This window comes from Octopus bimaculoides, chromosome 4 (assembly GCF_001194135.2).
Source record: "Octopus bimaculoides isolate UCB-OBI-ISO-001 chromosome 4, ASM119413v2, whole genome shotgun sequence".
Classification (NCBI taxonomy): Eukaryota; Metazoa; Mollusca; class Cephalopoda; order Octopoda; family Octopodidae; genus Octopus; species Octopus bimaculoides.
The window spans coordinates 89284335-89310715 of NC_068984.1; the positions used below are offsets into that span (position 1 = coordinate 89284335).

Consider the following 26381-nt stretch of genomic DNA (forward strand, 5'->3'; position numbering starts at 1 on the left):
ATATATATACATATATATTTAAACATATATATACACACACACATATATACTCATACATGTATATATACACACATATATATACACACATAACATATATACACACACACATATATATACACACACACACGTGTGTGTGTTGATTACATGTCATCACAATAGTAACATAGAAAGCTAGAATATAGTTTCTCCCAACCTATATTTGATTATTTGTCCAATAGATAAAAGTAAATGCTACGAGCATTTTTGGATCATACGATTTATTGCTGCTGTCAGAGCTCGATAGTTTGTCGTGCTGTTTTTACTGACTGATTTTCTGTGTTAGTTTTCAACCTATCACGTGATTTTCCTCCGACAAAACTTTATTTCATTGCCCTGACAACGTTACAGCAAGTAACAGCTTGAAACTACGGCGATCGTACTTTTGAAAATATATTTTCCTTGTCTACTTTTCAGTTCACCATCTGTTCTAATATACATGTTTTCAGTATATGTACTTGTGCATGGTGATCAGTGTCCATGTACCATTACAGATCCATAGAATGGATCTAATATCTATGATTTTAGAAATATTTTTTGATAGTTGTATACAATTCGTATCATTGCTTTGTAATACATACATACATACATACAATGCATTTGTGTTATCAAACGGGAGAGAAAAAGTATTGAATATATACAGTATAGTTTATATATTTCTCAGTTTCATGTTAACTGCGAGTCCTGCAAACAGCTTAAGATGGATCTCTGCATGATTCCACCTATCAAATTCCTACTGTCAAGCTCAATATTGTAGTAAAAGTCAATGTCATTTGCAGAAGGGGCTTTGCTTGCTCTCTCTCTCTCTCTCTCCCTCTCTCTCTCTCTCTCTCTCTCTCTCTCTCTCTCTCTCTCTCTCTCTCTCTCTCTCTCTCTCTCTCTCTCTCTCTCTCTCTCTCTCCTGTCTGTTTACCCATACACAACCGGTGTTGTCAAATAATGTAACTTAACGCTTCGATACATTAGTCGATAAAATAAGTGCCAAGTTGAAATAAGTATTGGTTCGATATCATCGACTACAGTACCCTTAAATGTGATAAGTTCCTTTGCGTAGCTCTAGTTCATTGACTACATCAGTGAATTAATTGCATATTTTTAACGGTTTTATCTGCAGGAAAGGGTTACAAAGACCCGTGAGATTGATAAAGTTCATGTCCCCCAAAATAACTGCTGATTGACGGTTGCGGAAAACATGGATAGGGAAAGTCAACCAACGAGCTGAAGTTCTGTGAAAGCAGGCTAGGCGAAGTGATTAGTACATAATTTGAGTGAAGAAAAGAGAAACGAGTGTTGAAAGCGCCAGTGTAGTCGTAGTGCCAGCCTCTTTCAAGAACCTGCTGTTCTCCGAGGTACTGTGTTTTGGCGGCTCAAGCCACGGTCAGCGTGGGCCTTTTCATTTTCCGTGCAACGTTGAAATTTTGGTGTAGAAATGATTTAGTGGTCTGCAGTGTCAGTTTTGACAGTGCCTGCTGGCAACAGGCTACACTACTGCATTGGATCTGGCTCTACTGGTCTATCTTTCCTCAATCTCTTTCGTCCACACCCTCATTGGTGAGGTACTCGGCAGTATGACTGAACCTGATGTGACTCAGGAACTGGAGCCAGCTCTAGCTGATTGGCCTGTTGAAGGCCTTTCCATCTCCCAGAATACAGAAAATCTAACATACCTGGTATGACATATGCAAATCTGCTTTCAGGCAGATTGACACATCTTTAAACCAACACTGCTTTGCTTGCCTCCATTCCACTTCACAGCCAAACAGCAGGACAGGACTCAATTTAGTGCCCTCCACGTCAACTGTTGCCTTTCTTGATGATGAATGCACTCATATCAGAGTGGCCCAGCACCTCAGTCTCCATGTGTGAGCTACACAACTGCTGTTGTGGAGCAGTAGTCAATGAATTTCGTCTCCAGCCATAGCACGGGCCAGTTACCCCAATACCCGCTTTGAATAACATAATTAGAAGTGGCCTCGATGTGCCTGGCTTCCCATCACAGCTGGAGCCAGTAGCTCTTGACTGTGGGTATGGTAAGCACTCTGACAACATAACCCCACTTCTCATACAAGGGAGGTGGATCCTTAATCTGGGACATAATGTGCTGCAACACGTCCTCTGGCTCCAATATTGCTGCATTGGCTGCAAACCTGGGTATTATTGCCTGTAACACAGAGGAGAGAAAGATACCTAAACACACATACACATGCATATATAAGAGCCTGACCAGCCACTGTCATTTTGTGCCGATTGCTGTTGAGGTCTTAGGTGTTCTTGGATCCCACACTGCTGATTTCCTCTGCAAAATTAGGATAATTGCAGCCAGGTGGGATAGCTGTTACAGTCTGTGTTGCTGGCCATTCTCTATGGTAATGCCTTTGCAGTCATGTCCGTTTGTTCTGGACATGCCATTTGTTCTGGGGTGTGCAACCTATTACTCCCCATCATCTTCTGCTGTTTAATCCACCCCCATTTTTTCCTTTTCTTTGGTGAGGTAGTTATGGTGTTTTTTTTCTCTATAAATTGATTTTTTAATGTTTTTTTCTTTTCTTCCTGTAAAAATATGTTGTTAATAAAATTATGAGACTGCTGAGAAAAAGAAAAAAGATTTGGAGTATGCCTCTTAACATTATGTTAAGAGTCTTCCGTTCTGGCCCTCTAAAGACATGTTTTGCAAATACTGGATCTTTTTGATTTCACACAACAGATCCAATTTTTAAAAAATTTCTTCACAGATACTGGTGCAGGTATGGCTATGTGGATAAGAAGCTTGCTTCCCACCCATATGGTCTTGGGTTCCGTCCCACTGTGTAGCAAATGTATTCTACTATAACCCTCTGTTGATCAGAGCCTTCTGAGTGGATTTAGTGTGTGTGTGTATGTGTATGTAAAGCTATGTGTGTGTCTTTGTGTTATTTCCACCACCATCACCACCACCACTACTTAACTACTGGTGTTGGTCTGCTCACATCCTCACTCAATTTAAAAATTAAGTCAATTTGTTTGACTAAAAACTTGACAGTTCTCCAACATGGTCACAGTCCAGTGACTGAAATAAGTAAAAAGATAAGAGCAAGTGTAGTTTTTCATGTAAATTATCATAATTTGCATCATAACCATTTTTAGGTGAAATAAAAAATAAAGGAATTATGAACCTTTAAAAATTGAAATTTTTGGGAATATGATCCAAGATGCAGCTATTTTCAACATACTGGAAGTCAAAATTGTCATTTATTCCGGCTGCAGTATATTGAACCAGCATGAGCCAAAACAAAACAAATTTTAAATGGCATGGAGAAGCAAGAAATTAAAACCCTCAGAAGCAGCTAAGTAGAGAATTTTGAGAAGTCTGTAAATGAAGTTGAAAATGGAGAATGATGACAAGCTATTTCCAACAGAACATAGTACTGAGGAATAGCCTTTGTTGGCGAAAGCATCCAATGAAGTTTTCCATTGTTGGGGGCAAGTGTCCAATAACACTGCAAGAAAATAAGTTGCTATGAATTTGTGTCTGCAGAAGGATTTGAAGGCATCAAGCACTCTTCCACTAACAACTATAGCTGTGTCATTTACTGTTAGGTGAAAGAAGTAATACAGTTCGCTTTTATGGAGAAGAGGTGTAAATAAACCACAGCACTGTGGTTGATTGTAACAAATATCACGAACTGCACAGAAGACCTACTTATTAACCCAATACAGATTGCTGGTTCTGGAAGACTGTCAAGATAGACAAATGCTATATTCCAGACGACTGTGTGGTAAGTGGCTTGCTTACCAACCACATGGTTCTGGGTTCAGTCCCACTGCGTGGTACCTTGGGCAAGTGTCTTCTACTATAGCCTCAGGCCGACCAAAGCCTTGTGAGTGGATTTGGTAGACAGAAACCGAAAGAAGCCCGTCGTATATGTATATATATATATATATATGTGTGTGTGTGTGTGTATGTTTGTGTGTCTGTGTTTGTCCCTCCAACATCGCTTGACAACCGATGCTGGTGTGTTTACGTCCCTGTAACTTAGCAGTTCGGCAAAGCAAAGAATAAGTCCTGGGGTTGATTTGCTCGACTATAGGCGGTGCTCCAGCATGGCTGCAGTCAAATGACTGAAACAAATAAAAGAGTAAAAGAGTAAGACATATTATTGAAGAAAAGTGCTACTAGGTCAGTGAATTTTCAGTGGGCCATGTCATGACACTTGGCAAGTATTTCTTTATGCTGTACCATGTCGCAACCATGATACACTTGGAGAATGCATCCAAGAATCAGTTCTGCCAAGATCCATTATATATAGTGACTTGTGGCAAGCCTGTTCCCACATTCAAGAGATGCAAGTGTACAACTCTCAGCATTGAGTGGTGAGCCAACTGTGCCAAATTTGTCAACTCGAAAGATGGAACCCACACACAAGTTGAAATCACATGGAACTGCTTTAAGAAATAAAATAAATGGTACTGTGGTACTCATTGATCTATGATTGGCAGTTTTCAGATGTTCATTTGTTGTTTTGTTTCATTTTTAAAAAATTAAATATTTTGCACCACTGAGAAAGGTTGTGTAATTTTTTTTTTAATAAATTTCTCATTGTGGCTGTGTGGTAAGTAGCTTGCTTACCAACCACATGGTTCTGGGTTCAGTCCCACTGCGTGGCACCTTGGGCAAGTGTCTTCTACTATAGCCTTGGGCCGACCAAAGCCGTGTGAGTGGATTTGGTAGACGGAAACTGAAAGAAGCCCGTCATATATATGTATATATATATGTTTGTGTGTCTGTGTTTGTCCCCCCACCATCGCTTGACAACCGATGCTAGTGTGTTTACGTCCCCGTAACTTAGCAGTTTGGCAAAAAGAGCCCGATAGAATAAGTACTAGGCTTACAAAGAATAAGTCCTGGGGTCGATTTTCTCGACTAAAGGTGGTGCTCCAGCATGGCAGCAGTCAAATGACTGAAACAAGTAAAAGAGTAAAAGAGATAAAATAAACAATAGTCAAAAATAAAAAGAAAAAAGTTGCAAAGGAAAATGTTCTCCAAAAAGTGAATGTGCCTATTGAAACTTGTTGAAAATGCTTGCATTTGATAGGATGAAATTCCCAAAAGATTTATTTATTTTATTCTGATATATTATGATTTTTGTAATTAGCTTGAAAACTTCATTTCTAAAAATTTTTTAAGAAATTGTGTCTGCTGTGTAAAACTGAAAACATACCAAATACCTGTTGCACACCATATTGGTTCATGTATATATATATGTGTATGTAGGTATGTTTTTTTCTTTTACTAGTTTCAGTCGTTAGACTGTGGCCATGCTGGGGCACCTTCTTGAAGAATTTTTAGTCAAATGAATCGATCCTGGTACTTCTTTGTTAAAACCTGGTACTTATTCTATTGATTACGTTTGCTGAACCACCAAGTTACAATGTCCAGAACTGGTGGTCAAGCAGTGGTTGGGGACAAACACAGGTGCAAAATCACACACACACACATTTATGTGTGTGTGTGTGGAGGCACAATGGCCCAGTGGTTAGGGCAGCGGACTCGCAGTCGGCGGATTGCAGTTTCGATTCCCAGACTGGGCGTTGTGTGTGTTTATTGAGCGAAAACACCTAAAGCACCACGAGACTCTTGCAGGAGGTGGTGGCGACCATGTAATAGGTTGTACTGGGTTACTAGTAGCACTAAAAGTGACTTGACATCCAACAGCTGGAAGTGAGAGACCCCTAATTTTTGTTTAGAGACTTCTCTAAGAAAAGGGGAAAGACTGAGATAACTAATACTTGCGACTGCATTTGCATCCATTGATGTAACCTAGTTCTTCTTTTTGGAAATCTGCATACATTGAGAGTGGGTTTAGTCCTGTGTAAGGCCTTTCTTTATTTTAAAAAGCTTCAGGCATATGCATTACTTGAATTTTAATCTCTCAATTATACGTTACACACTATAGTTAAGCATTGCTGGAAAAGGCAAACAGTCAATGAAAAGTTTCATGATTGAATCCAAACATGTGTCAGAATGGATGGTAAGCTCTCTGAACACAGACAGGTGGACAGTGAGTGATTGAGTTTGCAAATTGTGTTTATTGCTTTGTTTACAATCGTTTCATTGATTTCAATTTAGCCAACAGTATGTGTGTAAATGTGCATGTGCGTGTATGTGTGTGTATAGCATGATCATTATCATCATCGTTTTAACATTGACTTTTCCATGCTCACATGGGTCAGACAGAATTTGTTCAGCCAGATTTTTTACAGCCAGATGCCTTTCTTGTTGCCAAACTTAACCTGTTTCCATGTAGGGTAATATTTCACCATAACCAGACATGTTTCCATGGAAGATTAGAAATGAAGGACCCTGTTTGCATGACAGTGACACTCACAACTGTCATCTGATGTCAAGGTTTCTTCTAGTTTTCATCTATCAAATCCACTCACAAGGCTTTGTTGTCCCTGAGCTATAGTAGAAGACACTTGCCCAAAGTGCCATGCAATGAAACTGAACCTACACCATGCCTGTGCCTATATATATGCAAATTTATTTGTATGTGTGTGTGTGTATATATATATATATATACAATTGCAGTGTGGAAGATGTTTGTAAGCCATTTAAGAACACACAAAAACCATTAGTTTCACTTCAACATTTAAATTTAATTTGTGTTAAAATATTTTCGGTGCTTTGAAATCGCGACCTGTTCACTGACAAAACTTTGTAAAAAGCACCTTTCAAGTGTTGGGCTTCATTGAGGCAAAGTGGCCGTGAAAAGCTCCTTTTCAGTTTTGGGCTTCACAGAGGCAATGACCAAGACCTTTAGCATTATGTTGTGCTTGAGAAGAAGACCCATCAAGCCAAGTAAGACCACAGTTATGGCAGATACTAGTATCACGCAAATGGCACCTGTGCCAGTGGCATGTAAAAGCACCCGTTACACTCTCAGAGTGGTTGGCATTAGGAAGGGTATCCAGCCATAGAAACCATACCAAATCAGACTGGAGTCTGGTGCAGCCTTCCAGCTTGTCAACCCATGCTAGCATGGACAACAGATGTTAAATGATGATGATGATGGTATATGTATGTGTATATATATATATATATATATATATATATATATATGTAAGAACGACCGTGTGAACCAAAGGAGAAATGGTGACGAATGGAAAACAGGCTCCCTTTTTAATGCGTCACACGGTCAACACAAAATATAATGATATGTTATAATACTATAACATAGAGAATTCGCATGCGGAATGCGAAGGAATGCCAGTAAGGAAAACGATATTGACTCAACCAATAAAAATGTATAACAGTAAGATTTATTGGAGCATTAAACTGTATGTCTGTGTGTGAGTGAATGCGACATAATAAAACACAATATAAGACAGGCCGTCATGTAAACAAAATAGTGTATGTGTACAAATATATGTATGTGAATGCAAGAGATACAAAGCATAGAAAGAGTCTATAACACAGGATAATAAGATACCAGTTCTGTTAAGGTACACAGTAGTTAGATTGTCTGTATATAAGAGGTTACGGTTGCGGCAGAGCTAAGACACTTGTCGTGCAGTTGAGGCTTCGATGCTGGGCCGGATTCTTGATACAGATGTTCTTCGCAGGTTGAGTTCTGGCTGTTAATTTCGTGGTGAGGCGATTCACACAAACAGGGTTGAGAAGAGAAGCTGCGGTTGCTGGTAGTACGTAGTTGAACAATGCTGTTGATGTCGTCGCTGGAACTGGCTGGCTGTGTTACGTGTGTGGTCAACGACCAGATCTGTGAGGATCTGTAGCCGCGACGAACTGGCGCGGATAATTTAGGCTATTTATAGGTACAAGGAGTCTCCAGAGAGCATCATAAAAACACTCTCACGTGACCTTATTAGTGGCTACGGTTGGTCGGTTTGCGTCCTGGCGCGAATGGACTGGAGACAAATGCCGCGAAAATAAAAGTCAGTCAGGTGATGACACAGCAAGGCAGGAAAGAGTTGTTCCTTGCTACGCTCGCATTTGTAAAATAAATAACCATGAGAGAGGTGGTTTCACTACATATATATATATATACATATGTGTGTGTGTATATGTATATATATATGTGTATGTATTTTTATATATATATTTGTGTGTGTATATATACATTTGTGTGTGTATATATACATTTGTGTGTGTATATATATATATTTATGTGTATGTGTGTGTGTAAATATATATATGTATATTGAAGGCTGATCTCGAGATACTGAGTCCTACAATGGAGATAATAAAAGAACACGACACTTTGTTGTACTCACAGCAGAATAGACATTAAATGATGATAATATGAATGTGTGTGTGTGTGTGTGTGTACTAGAATGGTGTTTTATTCATAATCAAGCACATGCACCACCCTAAATTGTCCTACCTTTTCCCATTCTATTCCTGATCTTTTTCCTTGTGTACCCTTACATTTTGGACGCCTCTACCATTGCCAGTCATTCTCCTACAAAGACCACCCTTACATATCCTTGTCTTCTTGCCATATCCTTGTTTTCTTGTTCTGTCTGGTCTTCCTCCCACCCATTCTGGTCTTCCTGATGTCATTGCCCTCTCCCCCTCTCTCTACCTGCACAAGATATAGGTGTGTGTATGGTGATGTTGGGGTTTGTACATATGTAAAAATCAATACTCAGTACATGTATTAGAGTTTATTTATTCAGGTGAAGCTGACCACTGAATCCATTTCTATTCAAAGTTTTGTGTTTTATATGCTTATGCTTATTTATGAGTGAAAAATATAAATGAATATTTGAACTTGGTTATATTTAGAGAAAGCCTGTGAATATATTTTACCTGTGTGAATGGAAGAAATCATTATTTGTGTTGTAATAAACACTTGGAACCTATGGTATTTGTAATTCACTATATTTGATTGTGTTATTGCTCATCTTTGTTTTACTGTTTGCCGTTCGTGGTAACATTCTGAAACAATATTTGCTAAATTTATGAATCAATATTGATAAGAAATCAATATCAGATGGTCTCTCTGACCTTAACTTTCTTCCCCTCTCTCACTCCCTTCTTCCGTTCTTGTCTCTCATGTTATATGGTATCATTATCATAATCATTTCCTAACCTTCTCTCTCTGGCATAGGTTGGACATATTGTTGCTGCACCCTCAATTGTGTCAGAGGACCACATCTCATGAGATTTTTGGCATGGTTTCTTTGGCTGGATGCCCTCCCTAACACCAACCACTTTATTGAGTATACTGGGTGCATTTTTTCAAGGCATCCAGACTAGAGAGGTTTTCAGGTCTTCAAACAAAATGAAATGGGCGCTTCTTCACTTCAGATTTAATAGTTTATTGGACATATTTTATTGTAGCAACAGCACTTGAAAGGTTAAGGGTAAGAAAATGATGGATTGTAAGAACTAGATAAATAGTGAAATGTGAATGATAAAGTAGAGTGTATGGGCTACATGAAAATTTGATGTTTATAATGCTTATGCCTTGAGACAGGTGAGAGAGAGCTAGGGTGATAAGGATGAGAAAGTGATTGGTAAGAGAGTAAGATAGATCCAGCGATATCCCTAGTCACACTGGAAGCAATGTTTAGTGAACAGATGAGATCCATTACCAGCATCATACAACAGTGAAAATAAGCAGAGGGAGTGGGTGAGACATGAGCAATAAGAGTGTGAATGATAAAGCAAGTGAGTGTCAAGCAATAAGGGCATGGGCAGTGAAGATATGGGTGATTAGTGGGATGTGTGGGAGAGGAGCAAGTGGTAAAGAGATGATAGGTGTATTAGAGATGAGATGCTATTAAAGAAGCCAAAGAGGGAGAGTTGACAATACCCATTATTGTGCTCCACTGTCTTCTTTGACATGGTTTCTACACTTGGATGCTCTTTATACAGCTGTATGCTCTTTATACAGCTGTCGTCATCCTTATGCATCGCATGTCCACAGCAGTGCAGTCTCCTTTCTTACACTCTACATCTGATTCTTCTTATGCCCATTTTTTTTCTCTTGGCACATTTGTACTATATTGTGCACATGGAACATGCACAATTCATTTCTTTCCAGTTTCTTCAAGTCCTTTGCCACCTTGCAGTTCTAACACAAGCATCATATACCCATCCTTCATTAGAGAAAAAACCTTTGTTGCCAGCAATGGTAGAAATTCCCTGAATTTTTTCCAGCCTCTTTTTATTCTGGCTACTATACTTTTGATGCAACCATCTTCCTTGCTAATCATGTCTCGTAGGTAACAAAAGCTATCTACTTTTAGTGGGCTATCTGGGCTTTTAAGAGAGTCTATTTCTGTTGTGCTCATATGTATTGTTCCAGTGCATCTGTCACATACAAAGCTTACTTTCTCTGTTAATATGCCTGTAATTCTACTGCACCTCTTGTGTGTCCATAGATTACATTGGGTACAACATTTGGAGTTTTTATGCCTATTCCTTTCCTGCATATCCCGCAAAGTCATTTCCCCGAAGATATCCGGGTGCTGTCTTCTTTCCTACTCACTAAAACCTTAGTCTTTGCTAAGCTACTTGAAGGCTTGGTGTTGACCAAGATGATAGAGTGATGGTAGAGGCCTAAGATGTGTGTTTGTAGCATGGTAGGTAGAAAGAAAAGTGTGTGTGTGTGTGTGAGAGAGAGAGAGAGAGTAAATGTTTATGTATCTATTGGGTTTCATATAAATTTGTTTGTTTCTTTCTACTTATATTAATCTTTATTTTTGCATCCACAATTCTAACAAATCAGTCAAGAATATATTCTCCTTCATTGTTCATAACTTCTTGCCAATATTCCACTAGCTTGTCAATTGATGGTAGAAATCCTCAGGTTTTGACCTGAAGAATTCATTGAGCCATGTTTTCAGCTCCTCATCATTGTTGAAGGAAATGCTCTACAGGCTATTGGAGGGTAACTGGAAAAGGTGATAATCTGAAGGCACTGTATCAGGAGAATATGGTGGGTACAGTTTAACTGCTCAACTAAGCTCTTGAATAGCATTTTTGATCAATTTAGCAATAGGGGGCTGAGGTGAGCACTGTCATCTTAAAGAAGCATACTATGTCACCAGCTGGGTTGTTTCAGCTGGATTACCCATTAAATGAAGGCCATGGGTGATGGTATCATGAGAACATTACATCTGCTGAGCCAATTCCCTAATGGATTGGCACAGATCCTCATGGACAAACTTGTTCACTTGTTCCTTATCAATCAGAACATGCAGAATCTGTGAGGTTGAATTTCCCCTCATTGAACTGTGAAAACTATTTCTGTCAGTTCTGTCAGTAATAACACCTTCTCCATACACAGCTCAAAGTCTCAAGTGATTGTGGCAGCTTTGGAATGTTGATTGAAAGCACAGAAAAGCAAGTGTTGAAAATGCTCATTTTTTTTTCTGTTTGGCACTTCATTGTCATATGTCTGAAAACAAGTGAAATTTATTCAAATTTCAAAACTGTTAAACCAGAGTTGAAGAGGAAGAATAGTTAGAAAACCCCATAAAACACTGATAAAAATATTTTTGTGTTAATTCAAATAACATTGGAAAAAAATGAACAACTTAATAAATATGTATATGTAAAATATGAAATTATGAGATAAAATAATTATGAAAATCAAAATTAACTTGGGAGTTTTCTTTGCCTTTCACTAATTGCAGTTTTGACATGGTACATTTTGGTCACGCCAATGCAATCCGACAGGTAAGTGTATTTTTTTTTTTTGATTTTAGAGAACAATGCATGTTACATCTTTAAGATATTTTCTCATCTAGCATCATCCCTTCATATGCTGAGCTTTTATTAAGTAGCTAGCTCCTTCCTCCATTTATAATTCTATAAACGTTTTCAAGTGATGATTTCTTTTGGAAATTAATTACATTATAATGTTATTTTATTAAAAAAAAGATAATTAGTTGGCAGAATTTGTTGTGTACTGTACAAAATGCCTTGCAGTATTTTAGTTATGTTCTTTTATATACTGAGTTTGAATCCCACTGGGATTGACTTGACCTTTCAACTTTTCAGTTTAAAAAGGAAAACATGAAGACCAGTAATCAGTTAGGTTGATGTAATTGTCTATACCTCACTAAAAATATTTGTGGTATTCTTCAAATTTATATTATTCAAAATGTGAGCATGACGACATAGCAGAGACAGTATTTCAGACACAGCCTATTTATTACAGAAAACCCTACATTAGTTTGGCCTTATATCAATGTAAAAAGTCAATATTATTTCAGGTAACAACTGAATACAGTTAATGACAGTATTAGTGACTGTAAAGGGAAATTTATTTTGTAACATATTTCATATTTGTTGTGGTTTATAACTTTAACATTTCTTCTGTATTAACCAGTTTCCCTAATAACATTTCTTATTCATTTTTCTTAGGCTAAGCAAATGGGAGACTATTTGATTGTTGGTGTTCACTCTGATGGTACGTAAACATTGTGGCATCTTAGGTATTGGAATTGTGTTTATTGATTTAACTATTCATCTGTTGCATGTATCCACTTTTCTTGATTTTCTTATTATCAACTCAAGTCCTCTCTTAATTCACTTATCTCAGTAAACTTTTCCTCCTTTTCAACATTCGCCTCTTTTCCTTTATATCTAACTCCATTCAACACCATCTGTTCTCTTTTTCCTTCCACCTACAAACACAGTCCATCAAACACTTTATCAATAAGTAATTCCATGTACTCTAATGTTCTTATTGTACAGGCTTACATCAACTCTGATCAATGGTGTTCTATTTGTGATCATCCTGTTTTTTTTTCTTCCGATTTTCACACACCTCATGTTTGGAACTACCAATATAATGCATTCTTTATGTGCTTCACACATTGTCACTCACTTTGGGATTCTGATTGTTCATGAGATATGCTGTTATATAATAACGGTGATGTAGTAATGAATTCCAGTATTATATCATCTTGTGAATAATAATAAAAGTTATTCATAATTTTACAAGTGATAATTTTAATGTATGTTTATAATGAAAAAAAATAAACAAACATATATTTCTGAAGATTTTTAGATGTTTCTATATTTATATTACTTAATATGATTTCAGAGGAAATTGCTAATCACAAGGGCCCTCCAGTATTTAATGAAAAAGAGCGTTACAAAATGGTCCGAGCCATCAAATGGGTTGATGAAGTAAGTTTTTTTTTTAAATACTTTTTACCTAATTAATATTTTTATGAAGGAATCTACAATAATAAATGTGAAAGTGAATGTTAGTGTGTCACACTTTTTCAACTTTAGTCCTCTGACCTCTTCTCTCACTATTCAGTGACACTTCTACTATTCCTCATGCTTTACTCCTCTCTCACTATTCAATGACACTTCTAACTATCAAGTAATTTAACCATAACACATGCTTCATAACATTCGGAACTGAAATACATATTGAACTCACTCTCTCATACAATATTATCTCTCATAACTATCTACTATAAAAATGTTGAAAACTTAGTATTTTCTCTGATATTAATAAAATTTGTTGGAGCTATGGAAACTTAGCACACTCCGACTGCATGAAAATAGATTCGATTAATTTTATTGTTACTGTAAAAAATACTAAAAAATACTAAATTTCAAGCATCTTTATGTTCAAATATGTTTAGAGCAATTCCAAACCATAAAAATCGCACTTTAAAATAGTGTTTAGTCACAGTGGTGTAATTTTCCTTCAAACTGCAAACAGGAGTTTAGATACATACCAGCTACTATAAATAATTGTTTGTATGAAATGTAAGGCCCTATGTACATCAAATTGTCATTAAATTAAGTGGCAGCAGAAGAGTTATTGTGATAGGAGTGCCTTGTAGCTAAAAATGTTTGTTTTTGTATATTATCAGAAAATGCATTACATGTATGTATATTTGTATGTGTGGTGGCTGAAGCTGTTTCTGTTTATTACCAGGAAATGTAATATGAGAAGGGTCGTCACAGAATAGTGAAAGTGTTACTTAGTCGATAAATTTTTCAAATATGATAAGTAAATCTTGTATTTACTTTCCTGAATAATTTGCTCATTTTCTCCAGGTTATTGAGAATGCTCCTTATGTCACTACACTTGAGTCACTGGACAAATATAACTGCGACTTCTGTGTCCATGGAGGTAAGACAATAAAACATGTTGATAATCCATTTTTAGTAATGTAATGTAAGTGAAAGTATTTGCTTTCAAAAACACTGGGATTTTCTGTTTTGGTTATCATTTTCTACCAGCCTACAATACTTGTTCATTTGCAACCAAGCTACAATGTCCATTTGCTCACTAAAAAGCTAATACCCAACACCAGAATAGGCCTGTGGTCCCTTCTGTTTGTTTTTTAGCTGGTCCACTATCCATCACCAGCTTGCCAGGTCTGTCATATTACTCATTTTTGTTAGCTGAGTGGACTACAGTGACATGAAATGAAGTTTTGCTCAAGAACTCGACACATCACCCAGTCCAGGCATTGAAACCACAGTCAATAAGTCCAACAACCTAACCACTATGCCACACACCTCCACTTTTCACTTACTACTATCAACTTATATATCTATTTGTTACAACTCACAGCATAACTTCATCTTTTTCTATCCACACACAATATATATTCATCATTTACTGCCATCCTACAATATATGTTCAGTTATTACAAACTTACAATGCAGCTACATCATTTAATACTGATATTCATCTGAAATACCAAACTAACTAAAATAAGCAAAAAATATTCCTCAGGAATGGGAGAAACAAGTGCCCCTTCTCAAATTGTAGGCCAGTCACGTGTCTTTTCAGAACACCCTATAATATCTTCTCATTAGGCATAATTATTAAAGTAAAAAAAATAATACTTTGATGTAAACAACTGCTATTTGAATAATTAAAAAGTAACATTAGGTTCATTTGTTGTCCTTTTCCCAAAATGTGTGTTCTTCCTTTTTTCTTGGTTCTTTCTTTTGTTTGTGTTATCCGTCCACCTAATGGTAGCCTGGAGCACCACTTTCAAAGCTCAATATTTTGTGTTTCACAAGGTGGCAAACTGACAGAATTGTTAGCACACCTGGCAAATCTAAGTTCAAATTCTGCTGAGGTCTACTTTGCCTTTCGTCCTCTTGGAGTTGATAAAATAAGTATCAGTTGAGCACTGGAGATCATGTAATCAACTAGCCCCTCCCCCAAAGTTACTGATCTTGTGTGCCAAAATGTGAAACCAGTATTTTGTCTTTTATATGTCAGTGTATTTTCACAAGTTCAATATTTTTTGGGTTGTTTTTCTGTAATTATATAGAGTCCCCTTGTAAACAGTTAAAACAAGGGAAATAATCATTTCTTTACAATATTTAGTGGGATTAGAAGTTTGAATTTAAAATTAAGGAAGAAGGAAAAAGTTGCATAGAATACACAGATTTTATTTATTTATTTACTTATTTATTAAGAAATTCTTAAAATTTCTAGTCAGTGTTAATCAAGTATTGCACTATTTCATTCTAGCAGCTATAAATGATGGATCAATAAATAAGTCCCAATGGAAACTTTGATTAAGTCTTGTAAACATTGTAAGAGCTTTATTGTATAATTGTTGGACTTTCAGAAGTGATTTGTTGTTGAATAGAATTTGAGGAAAGGTATCTTAGGATTTGCCGCTGCCTCTTATTCTCCTTGTTCATTCCTTCTTGTGGACCAAAGTTTGGAACAATGTACCTATGCCAAAAGTTAATATCATAATTCTGTAAAGACCTGACAGGTGCCTCATAAAAAGCATTGATGTGGGTGCTGGTACCATGTAAAAAGCACTGGTGCTGGTGCCACATTAAAAGCACCAGTACACTCTGTGAAGTAGGTGGCATTAGGAAAGGCATTCTCTCATAGAAACTAAGCCAGGAACCTGGTGTGGCCTGTGACCTTGCCAGTTCCTGTCAAGCTGGTCAACTCATGCCAGCATGGAAAACAGACATTAAATATTGATGATGACGATGGTGATGTATTTTATACAACAGCACGTGAAATTATCATTGCTGTCTCTTATTTCCTCTCATTATATCAAGGTATTATTTTTGTTTTAGATGACATCACTACAACTGTGGATGGCACAGATACATACCACTTAGTAAAAAAGGCCAACCGTTACAAGTAAGTAACTTTACATATTCTTTATCTTCTTTTAAAAGACACTGCTTTCTTTTCATCCTAGTATCATGAAAATGATCATGCTGATCATTATCAGTGTATTAACATCTCTTTTTCCATGCTGGCTTCAATTGGACAGATATGCAGTGTGTCCTGTTGCTATTTGTTTCAGCCGCTAATCATTTCAAAGTATCTTGAGAGAAAAGCTGAACATTAGAAGCATCAGTTGTGGTGTGCAAGAGAGACGATTGCGCTGGTTTGGACATGTGGTGAAAATGGATGAGGATAGCTGCGTGAAAAAGTGCCACACCCTAACAGTTGAGGGAACCCGTGGAAGAGGTAGGCCCAGGAAGACCTGGGTTGAGGTGGTGAGGCAAGACCTTCATACATTGGGCCTCACCGAGGCGATGACTACTGACCGAGACCTTTGGAAATGTGCTGTGCGTGAGAAGACCCGGCAAGCCAAGTAAGATCGTTGCCAGTGCCTCTGGACTGGCTTGTGCGGGTGGCACATAAAAGACATCATTTCGAGTGTGGCCGTTGCCAGTATCGCCTGACTGGCCTTCGTGCAGGTGACACGTAAAAGCACCTACTACACTCTCTGAGTGGTTGGCGTTAGGAAGGGCATCCAACTGTAGAAACTCTGCCAAATTTAGATTGGAGCCTGGTGTTGCCATCCGGTTTCACCAGTCCTCAGTCAAGTCGTCCAACCCATGCTAGCATGGAAAGCGGACGTTAAACGATGATGATGATGATTGTGAGGTTTGACTTCTCTACTTCTTCCATTGACTTCACTCGTCTGTTCCCCAATTGCACTTTTCACTGGTAACACATTTCATTTTTTGCCCACAATTTTTTTTTCCTTTGTAGCCCATTTTCAAACCAGCTCAACAAATTGAAGATGTAACTTTGTATAAAGTTTATGAATTAAATATATGCTTGTGGAAATTATTTGGTTGATCCACCTACCCCTATAATGATGCTCATAGCAATTAGTCTCTATGGCAAGAAATACTTGATTGTGGAGGAGTGTACTTTCTCATTTGTAGTGACCCATTTAGGCTGTTAAATATTCAGAAAAGAGTAATTTAATTGTTATTTAGAAAATCAAGAGGTCGTAATTTAAGTATTCAGAATATGGGTGTAACGTGGTTTGTCTTAGGAAGAGCAAACAGCTATAAAAATCATATTAAATAAAGGAACAGATGAACAGAATTAGCATTGAGTGCAGGGCACACTGTAGCCCTGTTAAGGAGAACCTCTCCAGTGTTGGTGGCATAATAAAATGCATCCGGCCATGGAAATCATGCCAAAATAAACATGCACACAACAAAGTTGGCTGGTTTTTCTGTTGCTGTGTATGCCAGATGGTGAAGAGCTATGGCAGTTAGTTAGGAGATTATGCGAGATTAGTCCAACCCAAACCACCATGTAAAATGATGATGATGTATGTATATAAATTCATAGTAAGATAACAGGGTAACGGTGTTAATAGGAGAGGTTAGGAAGGTAGAGAAGAAGGATGAGATAAAATAAAACAAGATAAAATACAATAAAAAGCAGAAGGTATGAGGAGGTTTAATTTTCTGTAATAGATTTATGGATTTAAGAGTTTTAAAGGTTTGTGGGGGTAAGAGATAAAGGATTAAAAGATTTAAGGATGTAGAAGTAGCTATAAAAGTAGATAGGGAGATGAATAGATAGACAGACAGACAGATAAACAGGTCACTAGATAGATAGATAGAGTGATAGACAGACAGATAGACAGTTTACCCTACATGTGGCTTGTGACTTGTAGAGAGCCTTGTTTCTGGGTGTTGTATCTTATCTTGTTAGTGCTTTTGAATCAATGATTCTCCATTAGACTTTCTTAACTCTTTTTTTTTTTGTTCTTATATCTACTTCTATGTCCTTAAACCTTTTAATATCCTTAATCTCTTACATCCATGAACTTTTAAAACTTTTATATCCATAAATCTACTACAGAAAATTAAACCTCTTCATACCTCCTTGTACTCCCAACATGATCAACATTTAACATCTGTTTTCTATGCTGGCATGAGCTGGACAGATTGACAGGAACTGGCAAGGTCAGGGGCTGTGCCTGGTTCCATACTCTGTTTTGGCTTAGTTTCTATGGCTGGGTGCCCTTTTTAATGCCAACCCTTTACAGAGTGTACTGGGTGCTTTTTATGTGGCACCAGCACTCACACTAATGCTTTTTACAAAGCACCATAGTTTTAGGGTCTCAATTCTGTTATGGTGAGTGGGTCTTCTCAAGTACAGCAATGTGCAACATACTTGTTCTTCTGTCATCTCCTTCATAAGGTTTAGTATTTTTAGCTCATTCCATGTCTTCCTGGGTCCCCTTCTTCCACAACTTACCTCCTCTTTAAGTGATCAGCATAGCATTATCCTGTTATCTACTATACACTAATCATGTTGCCTGAGATACACCAACACAGTATATAAATCAGTATATATTAGTAAATGAGATATACAATGATGAAGTATCTGAAAATCTATCAGAACTGCAATGAACCAGTGATTAGGTCTTTGGAAATTGCTACCAATTTCTGTTCAGTAATTTGAAATAAAAATAAATAATTAACTCTTTGTCTATGAACTTAGCTACCTATAGCATTCTAAAAACATGCACTAAGTTCTACGTGGATATAAAGTGGAAAGATATGAAAGGTACATGTGCACACAGCTTACATGCTATGAACACAAAGATGTGTTAATTACAAATTTAATTTCAATGACTCCATGTTTATAAAGTGTTTTAAATATTAAGTGACATAATCTTTGTATAAATTTGCAAATGAAATGCTAAAATATGTGTCTTTTTAATTGTGTGTGTGCGCATGTGTAGAAACTGTAATTAATAAAAACAAAAAGTAAAAAAAGACAACATAAATTTTAACAGATATTGTATTAGTTTAACAAGAAAAGAGTCTTAACTTTTCACATGTTAGACCTTCATCAGAAAAGAGAATAGAAGTGAGAAAGATGAAAAGTAGTTGAGAAGAAAGGAAAGAAAGAAAAAAATGGGCGAAGAGTTAAGAACTGGGTTTGAATACAGTTCTAAGAGGGTGGTTAAGGGGGTTAAGAAGGGAGTAGGGGGCAGCATGTGTGTGCACATACATGAGTGTATCTGTGTTTTGAGATAGGCATAAGGAGAGGAGTGGTGTGTGTGTGTAGTTTTACTTTGGTGTGTATGTAGATATGCGTAAGTTCAGAAGTATAGTGTCATAGTTTAGTAGGAGTGTGTGTGTGTGTGTAAGGGAGAGAGAGAAGAAAGCATGTAAGGGAAGTGGTGGAAGCAGATGCACGTATGAAATAAAGAAGAAGGCAAGAGGAGTGGAAGGTGTGATATGCAAGGGTATGGGTGTGAAATGCTGTTGTATGAAAGGAAAGCATGGACAAGGGAATGAAAGTGAGGAAGAAGGTGGGAGTTCAGTGAGAGAAGAATAAGAGAAACATTGAAGAAATTATTACAATACAACACTGGTGCAGAAATAGTTTTTGTTCTCTAAGAGAAACAAAATAGTGAGGCACATGGAGGGGTGAGAGGTGTGTGATAGTTGCACATGTGAGTATAAAGTGTATAAATGGGAAAAAACAACAAAAAAAAAAGAAGGACAAGAAAAGTGAAAAAGAAAAAGAATGTGAGTTCTGGTTGGGAAGTGAGAAAAAATAATTGAAAAATTGGAGCAAAAATTAATATTAATACAATGCTGATATATAAACAAGTTCTGTGCAAGAAGAAACTTAGAAACAATACATATACATACAATACAACATTGGTAGAAAGTCTAGGGAGGTTATACAACTGTTGCAAAGTCCAAGATGTAGGAATGTCCATAGTATGAGGAAAAACTGAAAGTGGAAGATGTGTCAGATTGTGTAGGATTTAAAGCTGTAGAAACTCTGCCAAATTAGATTGGAGCCTGGTGTTGTTATCCGGTTTCACCAGTTCTCAGTCAAATCATCCAACCCATGCTAGCATGGAAAGCGGACGTTAAACGATGATGATGATGATAACAAAATTTTGAATGTAGATCACAAGGTAAACTAGATTTAAGTTGCTGTAGATCACAATGGCATGTAGATCACATATTACACTGGTACCGAAAAAATTAATTTTTTCAAAATTATACAGTGGGTAGAAAATTCTGGAAGAAATGGTAAATTCTGCTGGGAGAAAAATCAGAAAAAATCAATTGAAGATAGTTAGATCAGAATGTGTGGTGTAGAGAAGTATAGTATAATCTCATGATGGAGGAAAACTGCAGAAAAGGAAATTTCTTTATGACCACAGAATGAAGAGAAAACGAGGTAAAAAGTATAAGCAATAAGAAAAAGAGAGAGAGAGAGAGCATGTTAGCTAGTTAGGGAAGAAACACAGTTGTGAAGCAAAGAGTAGCAGATATTGGAGAAATGTGTTTGTGCTAGCATGTAAATGGGTGTACATTCTTGTGCCAGTGTGTGTGTGTGGGGTCTTTGTGAGAAAAAGTTGTGAGAGAGAGTTTTGGTTAGTATTTCTAGCAAGTTTGAGTGATTGTGAATAGAGTCCTTCATTAGATTGGTTGGTCTGTTTGACTGGTGGAATATGTAGAAGAAAAAGTGGAGGAGGCTGATGAAGTAGGAAGTGGGATATATGTGTATGGGGTTGCTGATGATGTGATGGGTCAGCAAGTCATTGTGTGAGTAGGCAGGAAACCTTAAACTTACCTAATACTATATAATGAGAGTAGTGGAATGAAGGGAGACAGAAAAATGGAAAGATTTGAGAGCACTGGTGGGTATGTGTACATGTATCAGGGGGACAAGATGGTAGGTGAATGGTGATGTGTGTCAGCATGATGGTATGTGTGTAAGCATGCTGGTTAGAAGAATTGAGGAGGAGAATTTAGACTGAAAGGCATATAAGTATGAAGAGAGAAAATGAGGTGAGTGGTAGGGTATCCAAGAGTGGTAGTCTCACCAAAGAATAAGTGTTGAGTGGAATGGTTGATAGAGTGTAAATGTCAAGAGACAGGTGATGTTCGTTCCTGCTCTGTGCATGGAATTTAGTCGATGGGAGGTAATTTGAAGCAGTTTGGCTGCTATTTCCAGCGGGATTGGCAGTTTCATAAAGACTTTCTTATTGATTCAATATACATATGTTTTTAATGAGATGATATTTACTTTTCCTTTTTTTTTTAACCAAGAGAATGTAAACGAACAGAAGGTGTGTCAACAACAGATATTGTAGGCAGGTGAGAACATTTTTATTTATTTCATTTTGACACTCACAGTTTTGTTTATATTAATATGTAAGTTACAAGGATAAAACCTATTATTGAAGTGCTGATGGTATTATTGCACATTAAAAATGTTAGTAAATGTTTGTAGTGTTTGGAAGTACGTGATAAAGTTGTACAGTTATAGCAGTGGGAGGTGTTTAGTAAATAGCTATGTATTTATACTATACATCGGTTATATGTGTACAGTGTATTTCAATTACCTGTGCATAGTAAGAATATACTGTTGTTGTTTAACTCTTATTGAGCAAACTTTTGATTAGAGGCATTCCAGTCAAGGCCATCTAATATTTTAGCATATGTAAGACCACATCTAAGATGCTCTGGCCTGTATAAGATAATGATTGATTTTAGTAAGCTGAGCAACAATGCAGAGGCCCCATAGTTGCTCCCCCCCCCCCTCAACAAAATATACAGTATGCTGTATGGCAAGAACTTGTCAAAAGAATACAGTAAATGTAACAATCACCCAATTTTTACAAATGCATAACACACACACACACACACATATATATACACATGGAGCTGTCGATTTGTAAACAAATATGACCACTGCTGATAAATTATCTTATCCTAGATGTGAAAGGCAATGGTTGTCAGCAATGCCCATGCTGAAGTTTAAAATCAGTAACAGCTTGCACAACACTACTAACACTCACCTACAAAGCCAAATAATTCGGAAACAAGCTTCACAATGAGATGGGCGTTATATTGGAATTTCCGTCTTAGAGACATGTCTGAACAATGACTAGGAATTTCTGACTCTCATCTGTTGGATGGCCATTTACTTTATTGAGTTTGTCTGTCCTTTGATAGGTTCTGTTTTCCATCCTGCAGGGTGTTCACAAAAACCACCCTCCTTACTAAGCAGGCTTGATGGGATTGTCAGTTCAGTGAGAGAAAGTAGGGATAAGGGAAGTCCAATTAAATACCTCAGTCGGCACTCCATGTGTAAACCTGGTTAAAAGAATACTCATCATCAGTACCAGCAGCATGTAATGTCCATTTTCCATGCTGGAGTGGGTTGAATGGTTTGACAGGAACTGGCAAGGCCAAGGGCTGCACCAGGTTCTCCAATCTGTTTTGGCTTGGTTTCTACAGCTGGACGTCCTTCCTAATGCCAACAACTTTACAGTGTACTGGGTGCTTTTCATGTAACACCAGCACCCAAAGGAGGAAAACTGGAATCCATATTCACTTAATCTTCTGAACAGTCCAATACGAATTGTAAATCCCCCAAAATTCACCAATTGCTGCTTTTATCATTGAGTATAATAGTAAACAAATGAATGAAGATGATGGTGTTACATAAATTTATTAAAGGTTACAATCATTTCAAATAACTAGAGGGACCATTTTGTCAATTTACACATTAGTTTATACATATAAAAAAATTATGCAAATCCATTTAGTAATTAATTAATTAATGAGATTACTGCCAGCCATCTCATTAGACTACTTAAAGTTACTGTAGTATATTTTGATAATTTCCAACAAATATATTCATTAGAAAATTACTATTTGTAAATCTCACAACGAGAGATATTCAGCAACAGTACTTTGGAGTAAAGATTATTTGCCAACATAACATGGCAGTCCTGGTTTAGGACGAATATTGCTGTAATTTAGCCCCAGGAGACATCGTTTCCAGCTGGCTATACGACACAAGCTGTGTCCTTATATTTTCGATCAAGGGAATCCAGCATCCCGACTCAGCTCAAAACATCTGTGTATCACGATTTCCGGGTTATTTCCTTTCATCAGCACAGAATAATTGTTTCACTAGAGGTAGCACTGTCAAATTCCTGTTTGAAATATATAGTTTTCAAAGTGACAACTAGTCACTGATCTATAAATTAGAAAATTACTATTTGTACTCACGAGAGATATTCAGCAACAGTACTTTGGAATAAATTTTCTAATTTATAGATCAATGATTAGTTGTCACTTTGAAAATTATAAATTTCGAATGGGAATTTGTCAGTGCCACCTCTAACCGAACAATTATTCTGTGCTGATGAAGGCCTGCAGCCTCTTACCTCATAGCTATATGTCCTCTGTCTCTTGCTAGATCATCTGACCAGCATTTTATTCTCATTCAATGCAGCAGCTGCAGTCTAGAAGAAGCCTTATGGCAGGCTCCACACCAGATGGTTGAATGTGATTGGGATAAATCTTCAGAGGCTTGCCATCACCTTGGAGGATATACAGGGTTGGCTTGGGACTGCCAGTGATGGAGATCACTGGTAGACCTGGCTGGCTCTACACATGGTGACACCTCTGGAACCACTAACCTGGGATGACCCCAGCCCCATCATACTAGAGCATGAAGCCAGAAGCTTGAGGGATGTTAGGTTGCAGGATTATAAATTAAAAAGTAAGTGCTCACTCCATCCATTTGAAGGGCAATGGATTCAACACGCCAGAGGACTGGTTTGGTAACCAATGTTTACTTTGGCATGGTTTATGCAGTACGTGTGTGTGTGTGTGTGTATGCATATGTATGTATATACACCCACACAAGTCATGCTTGTAGAAAGAGCCTGAATGAAGATGCACAGCAGATTATGCTGGGTTGCATACATAACTGCACATACTCTGTGCAGCAGAAACATGTGTTGGCCATTTTAACCAACTAATTATGCTGCATGACCAACTGTAAAATTAAAAGACAAGTTTGAAAATGCACCAGACTCCATATTCTTAGTAATTGTTTGAAATTTGCTTTCCAGATAATATTCATAATCCAGTGAAACAAACCTGGAATTATCCATCAGAAGAATTGCAGCAAGATTGCTCATATTAAGCAATCATTAATGTTTATTACTGCTTGACGCAGTTAACTGAAACCTGGAATACACCCGAGAGCTATTACAGTACCCACCGGGCTAATTTATCCCTATATACTCACCTCATATATATACTCTCGGAGTGGTTGGCGCTACACTCTCGGAGTGGTTGACTCTACACTCTCGGAGTGGTTGGCTTTAGGAAGGGCATCCAGCTGTAGAAACTCTGCCAAATCAGATCGGAGCCTGGTGTAGCCACCTGGTTCACCAGTCCTCAGTCAAATTGTCCAACCCATGCTAGCATGGAAAGCGGACGTTAAACGATGATGATGATGATGATGATGATATATATATCTATCATCATCATCATCATTGTTTAACGTCCGTCTTCCATGGTGGCATATATATTTATCTGGTCAGGTAACCATGTACCTCCTCTACAGCAAGACACCTGTTTCTGTCTCTCTGTTGTGCTCTAACCTTTTATCATCTGATACAAGATCACCTCCTCCAATGCTCCTTCCCCTCTGAAAATTCCTTGTTTTGTAAGTTACTTGGTGACTTCACTTGTGCTGGTACCTGTAAAAAGCACTCAGTCCACTCTGCAGAGTGGTTGGTGTTAGGAAGGACATTCAGCTATAAAAACTCTGCCAAAACAGACACAGTAACCTGGGGCTCATCCAACCCATGCCTGCAAGGAAGGCGGACGTTAAATGATGATGATGATATGTATATATATATGAGGGGTGCATGGCCTAGTGGTAAGAGTGTTGCACTCATCATCAGAAGTTCACAGTTTGCATTATGCTCTTGAGCAAAACGCTTATTTCATGTTGCTCTGCAATCACTTCAACATCTGATGTGCAGCAGACTGCATACCAGTACAGGCAATGGTGAAAGAAACGAGATAGTGTGCAGCACAAACATTTGATCACTATATCCACCTCATTTGTGCAGATTGTTCAACAAGAAATTGTAGAACTCACCTGTCATCTATGACTGCAGAGTGGAAAGTGTGTATGTGTATATATTTGTGTGTGTGTGTGTGTGTGTGTCTAAAGTAAAATTGACAAAAAAGAATGCACTCTTTTTGTCACTTGTCCTAAACAATACAAGTTTTGCCAATGCAGACCAACACCAATATCTTTGAATTCTGTTTCACGCACACACACACACACACACACACACACACATACACACACACACACACACACACACACACACACACACACACACCTCATTATCATCGTTATTATTTATATGTAATTAGCCATAGTTATTCCATTATGTTAGAAGTGTGTTGTATTTGATATCATCATGTAAGAAATAGTACTCAGTCATATCAGTAATATTTTTATGTTGCATAATTTATTTGTATTATCATTAATAGTTATATATATTTTGGTTGTATACAGAATGCTACTAGTGACCCGAACACATCATCGAGGTCCTGAGGAGCTCAACAAAGACCAAGTAGGTGCTATTAGTCAGGTATGTAACTTTTTTCCTCTTCATAACATTTCAAACTTCATAATCACTATCTGAAAAATTGATTGGTTTATCTTGTAAATGTTATATATATTTGTTATAAGTGACAGAAGTAGTATTAGTTCAAAATAGCATTCTGTCCATCTTACTTAACATGGCTATACTGCCATAAAACTGGCATTCATCTTGAGAAAGCACTTTGTATTGACGTATTTATGTTAAAAAACACAGAAGTGTATCCATGGCAGACAAAGAGCATCTAGCAGCAGTGGAATTACTAAATCTGGATTTCTGCTTTTTCTGAGTGTCATCAGTAGCAAGTATCCACTAGCAATCACATGCTTAAACAAATTTATCTTCTACTGATATAGAAAAAACAGTAATTAACAAATCACTGGTGTCACAAACAGCCAACAGGCTGTGTAAAATTTCTTTACTAGTGACAGAAGCGGTATTAGTTCAAAATAGCATTCTGTATATCTTACTTAACGTGGATATGCTACAGAAATCCAGAAAACAGTAGTATTTGTCTCACGAAAGCATTTTGTGGAGATGTATAGTGCTGAAAGCATAGATGTATATCAGTAGCAGATGAAATACATATATATATATATATATATATATATATATATATATATATA

General features: G+C 37.3%; 1 protein-coding gene across 1 annotated transcript in view; it reads left to right on the forward strand.

The window, feature by feature from the left end:
- The window catches only part of LOC106869982 (ethanolamine-phosphate cytidylyltransferase), a 45841-nt gene that overhangs the window by 911 nt on the left and 18549 nt on the right, over positions 1-26381 (forward strand). The window contains exons 2-8 of the mRNA XM_052967228.1: positions 11683-11725; positions 12416-12461; positions 13101-13186; positions 14078-14153; positions 16091-16157; positions 21371-21418; positions 25668-25743. Of these exons, the coding sequence (XP_052823188.1) occupies positions 11683-11725; positions 12416-12461; positions 13101-13186; positions 14078-14153; positions 16091-16157; positions 21371-21418; positions 25668-25743 (442 nt within the window). The remainder of the gene's footprint in view (positions 1-11682; positions 11726-12415; positions 12462-13100; positions 13187-14077; positions 14154-16090; positions 16158-21370; positions 21419-25667; positions 25744-26381) is intronic.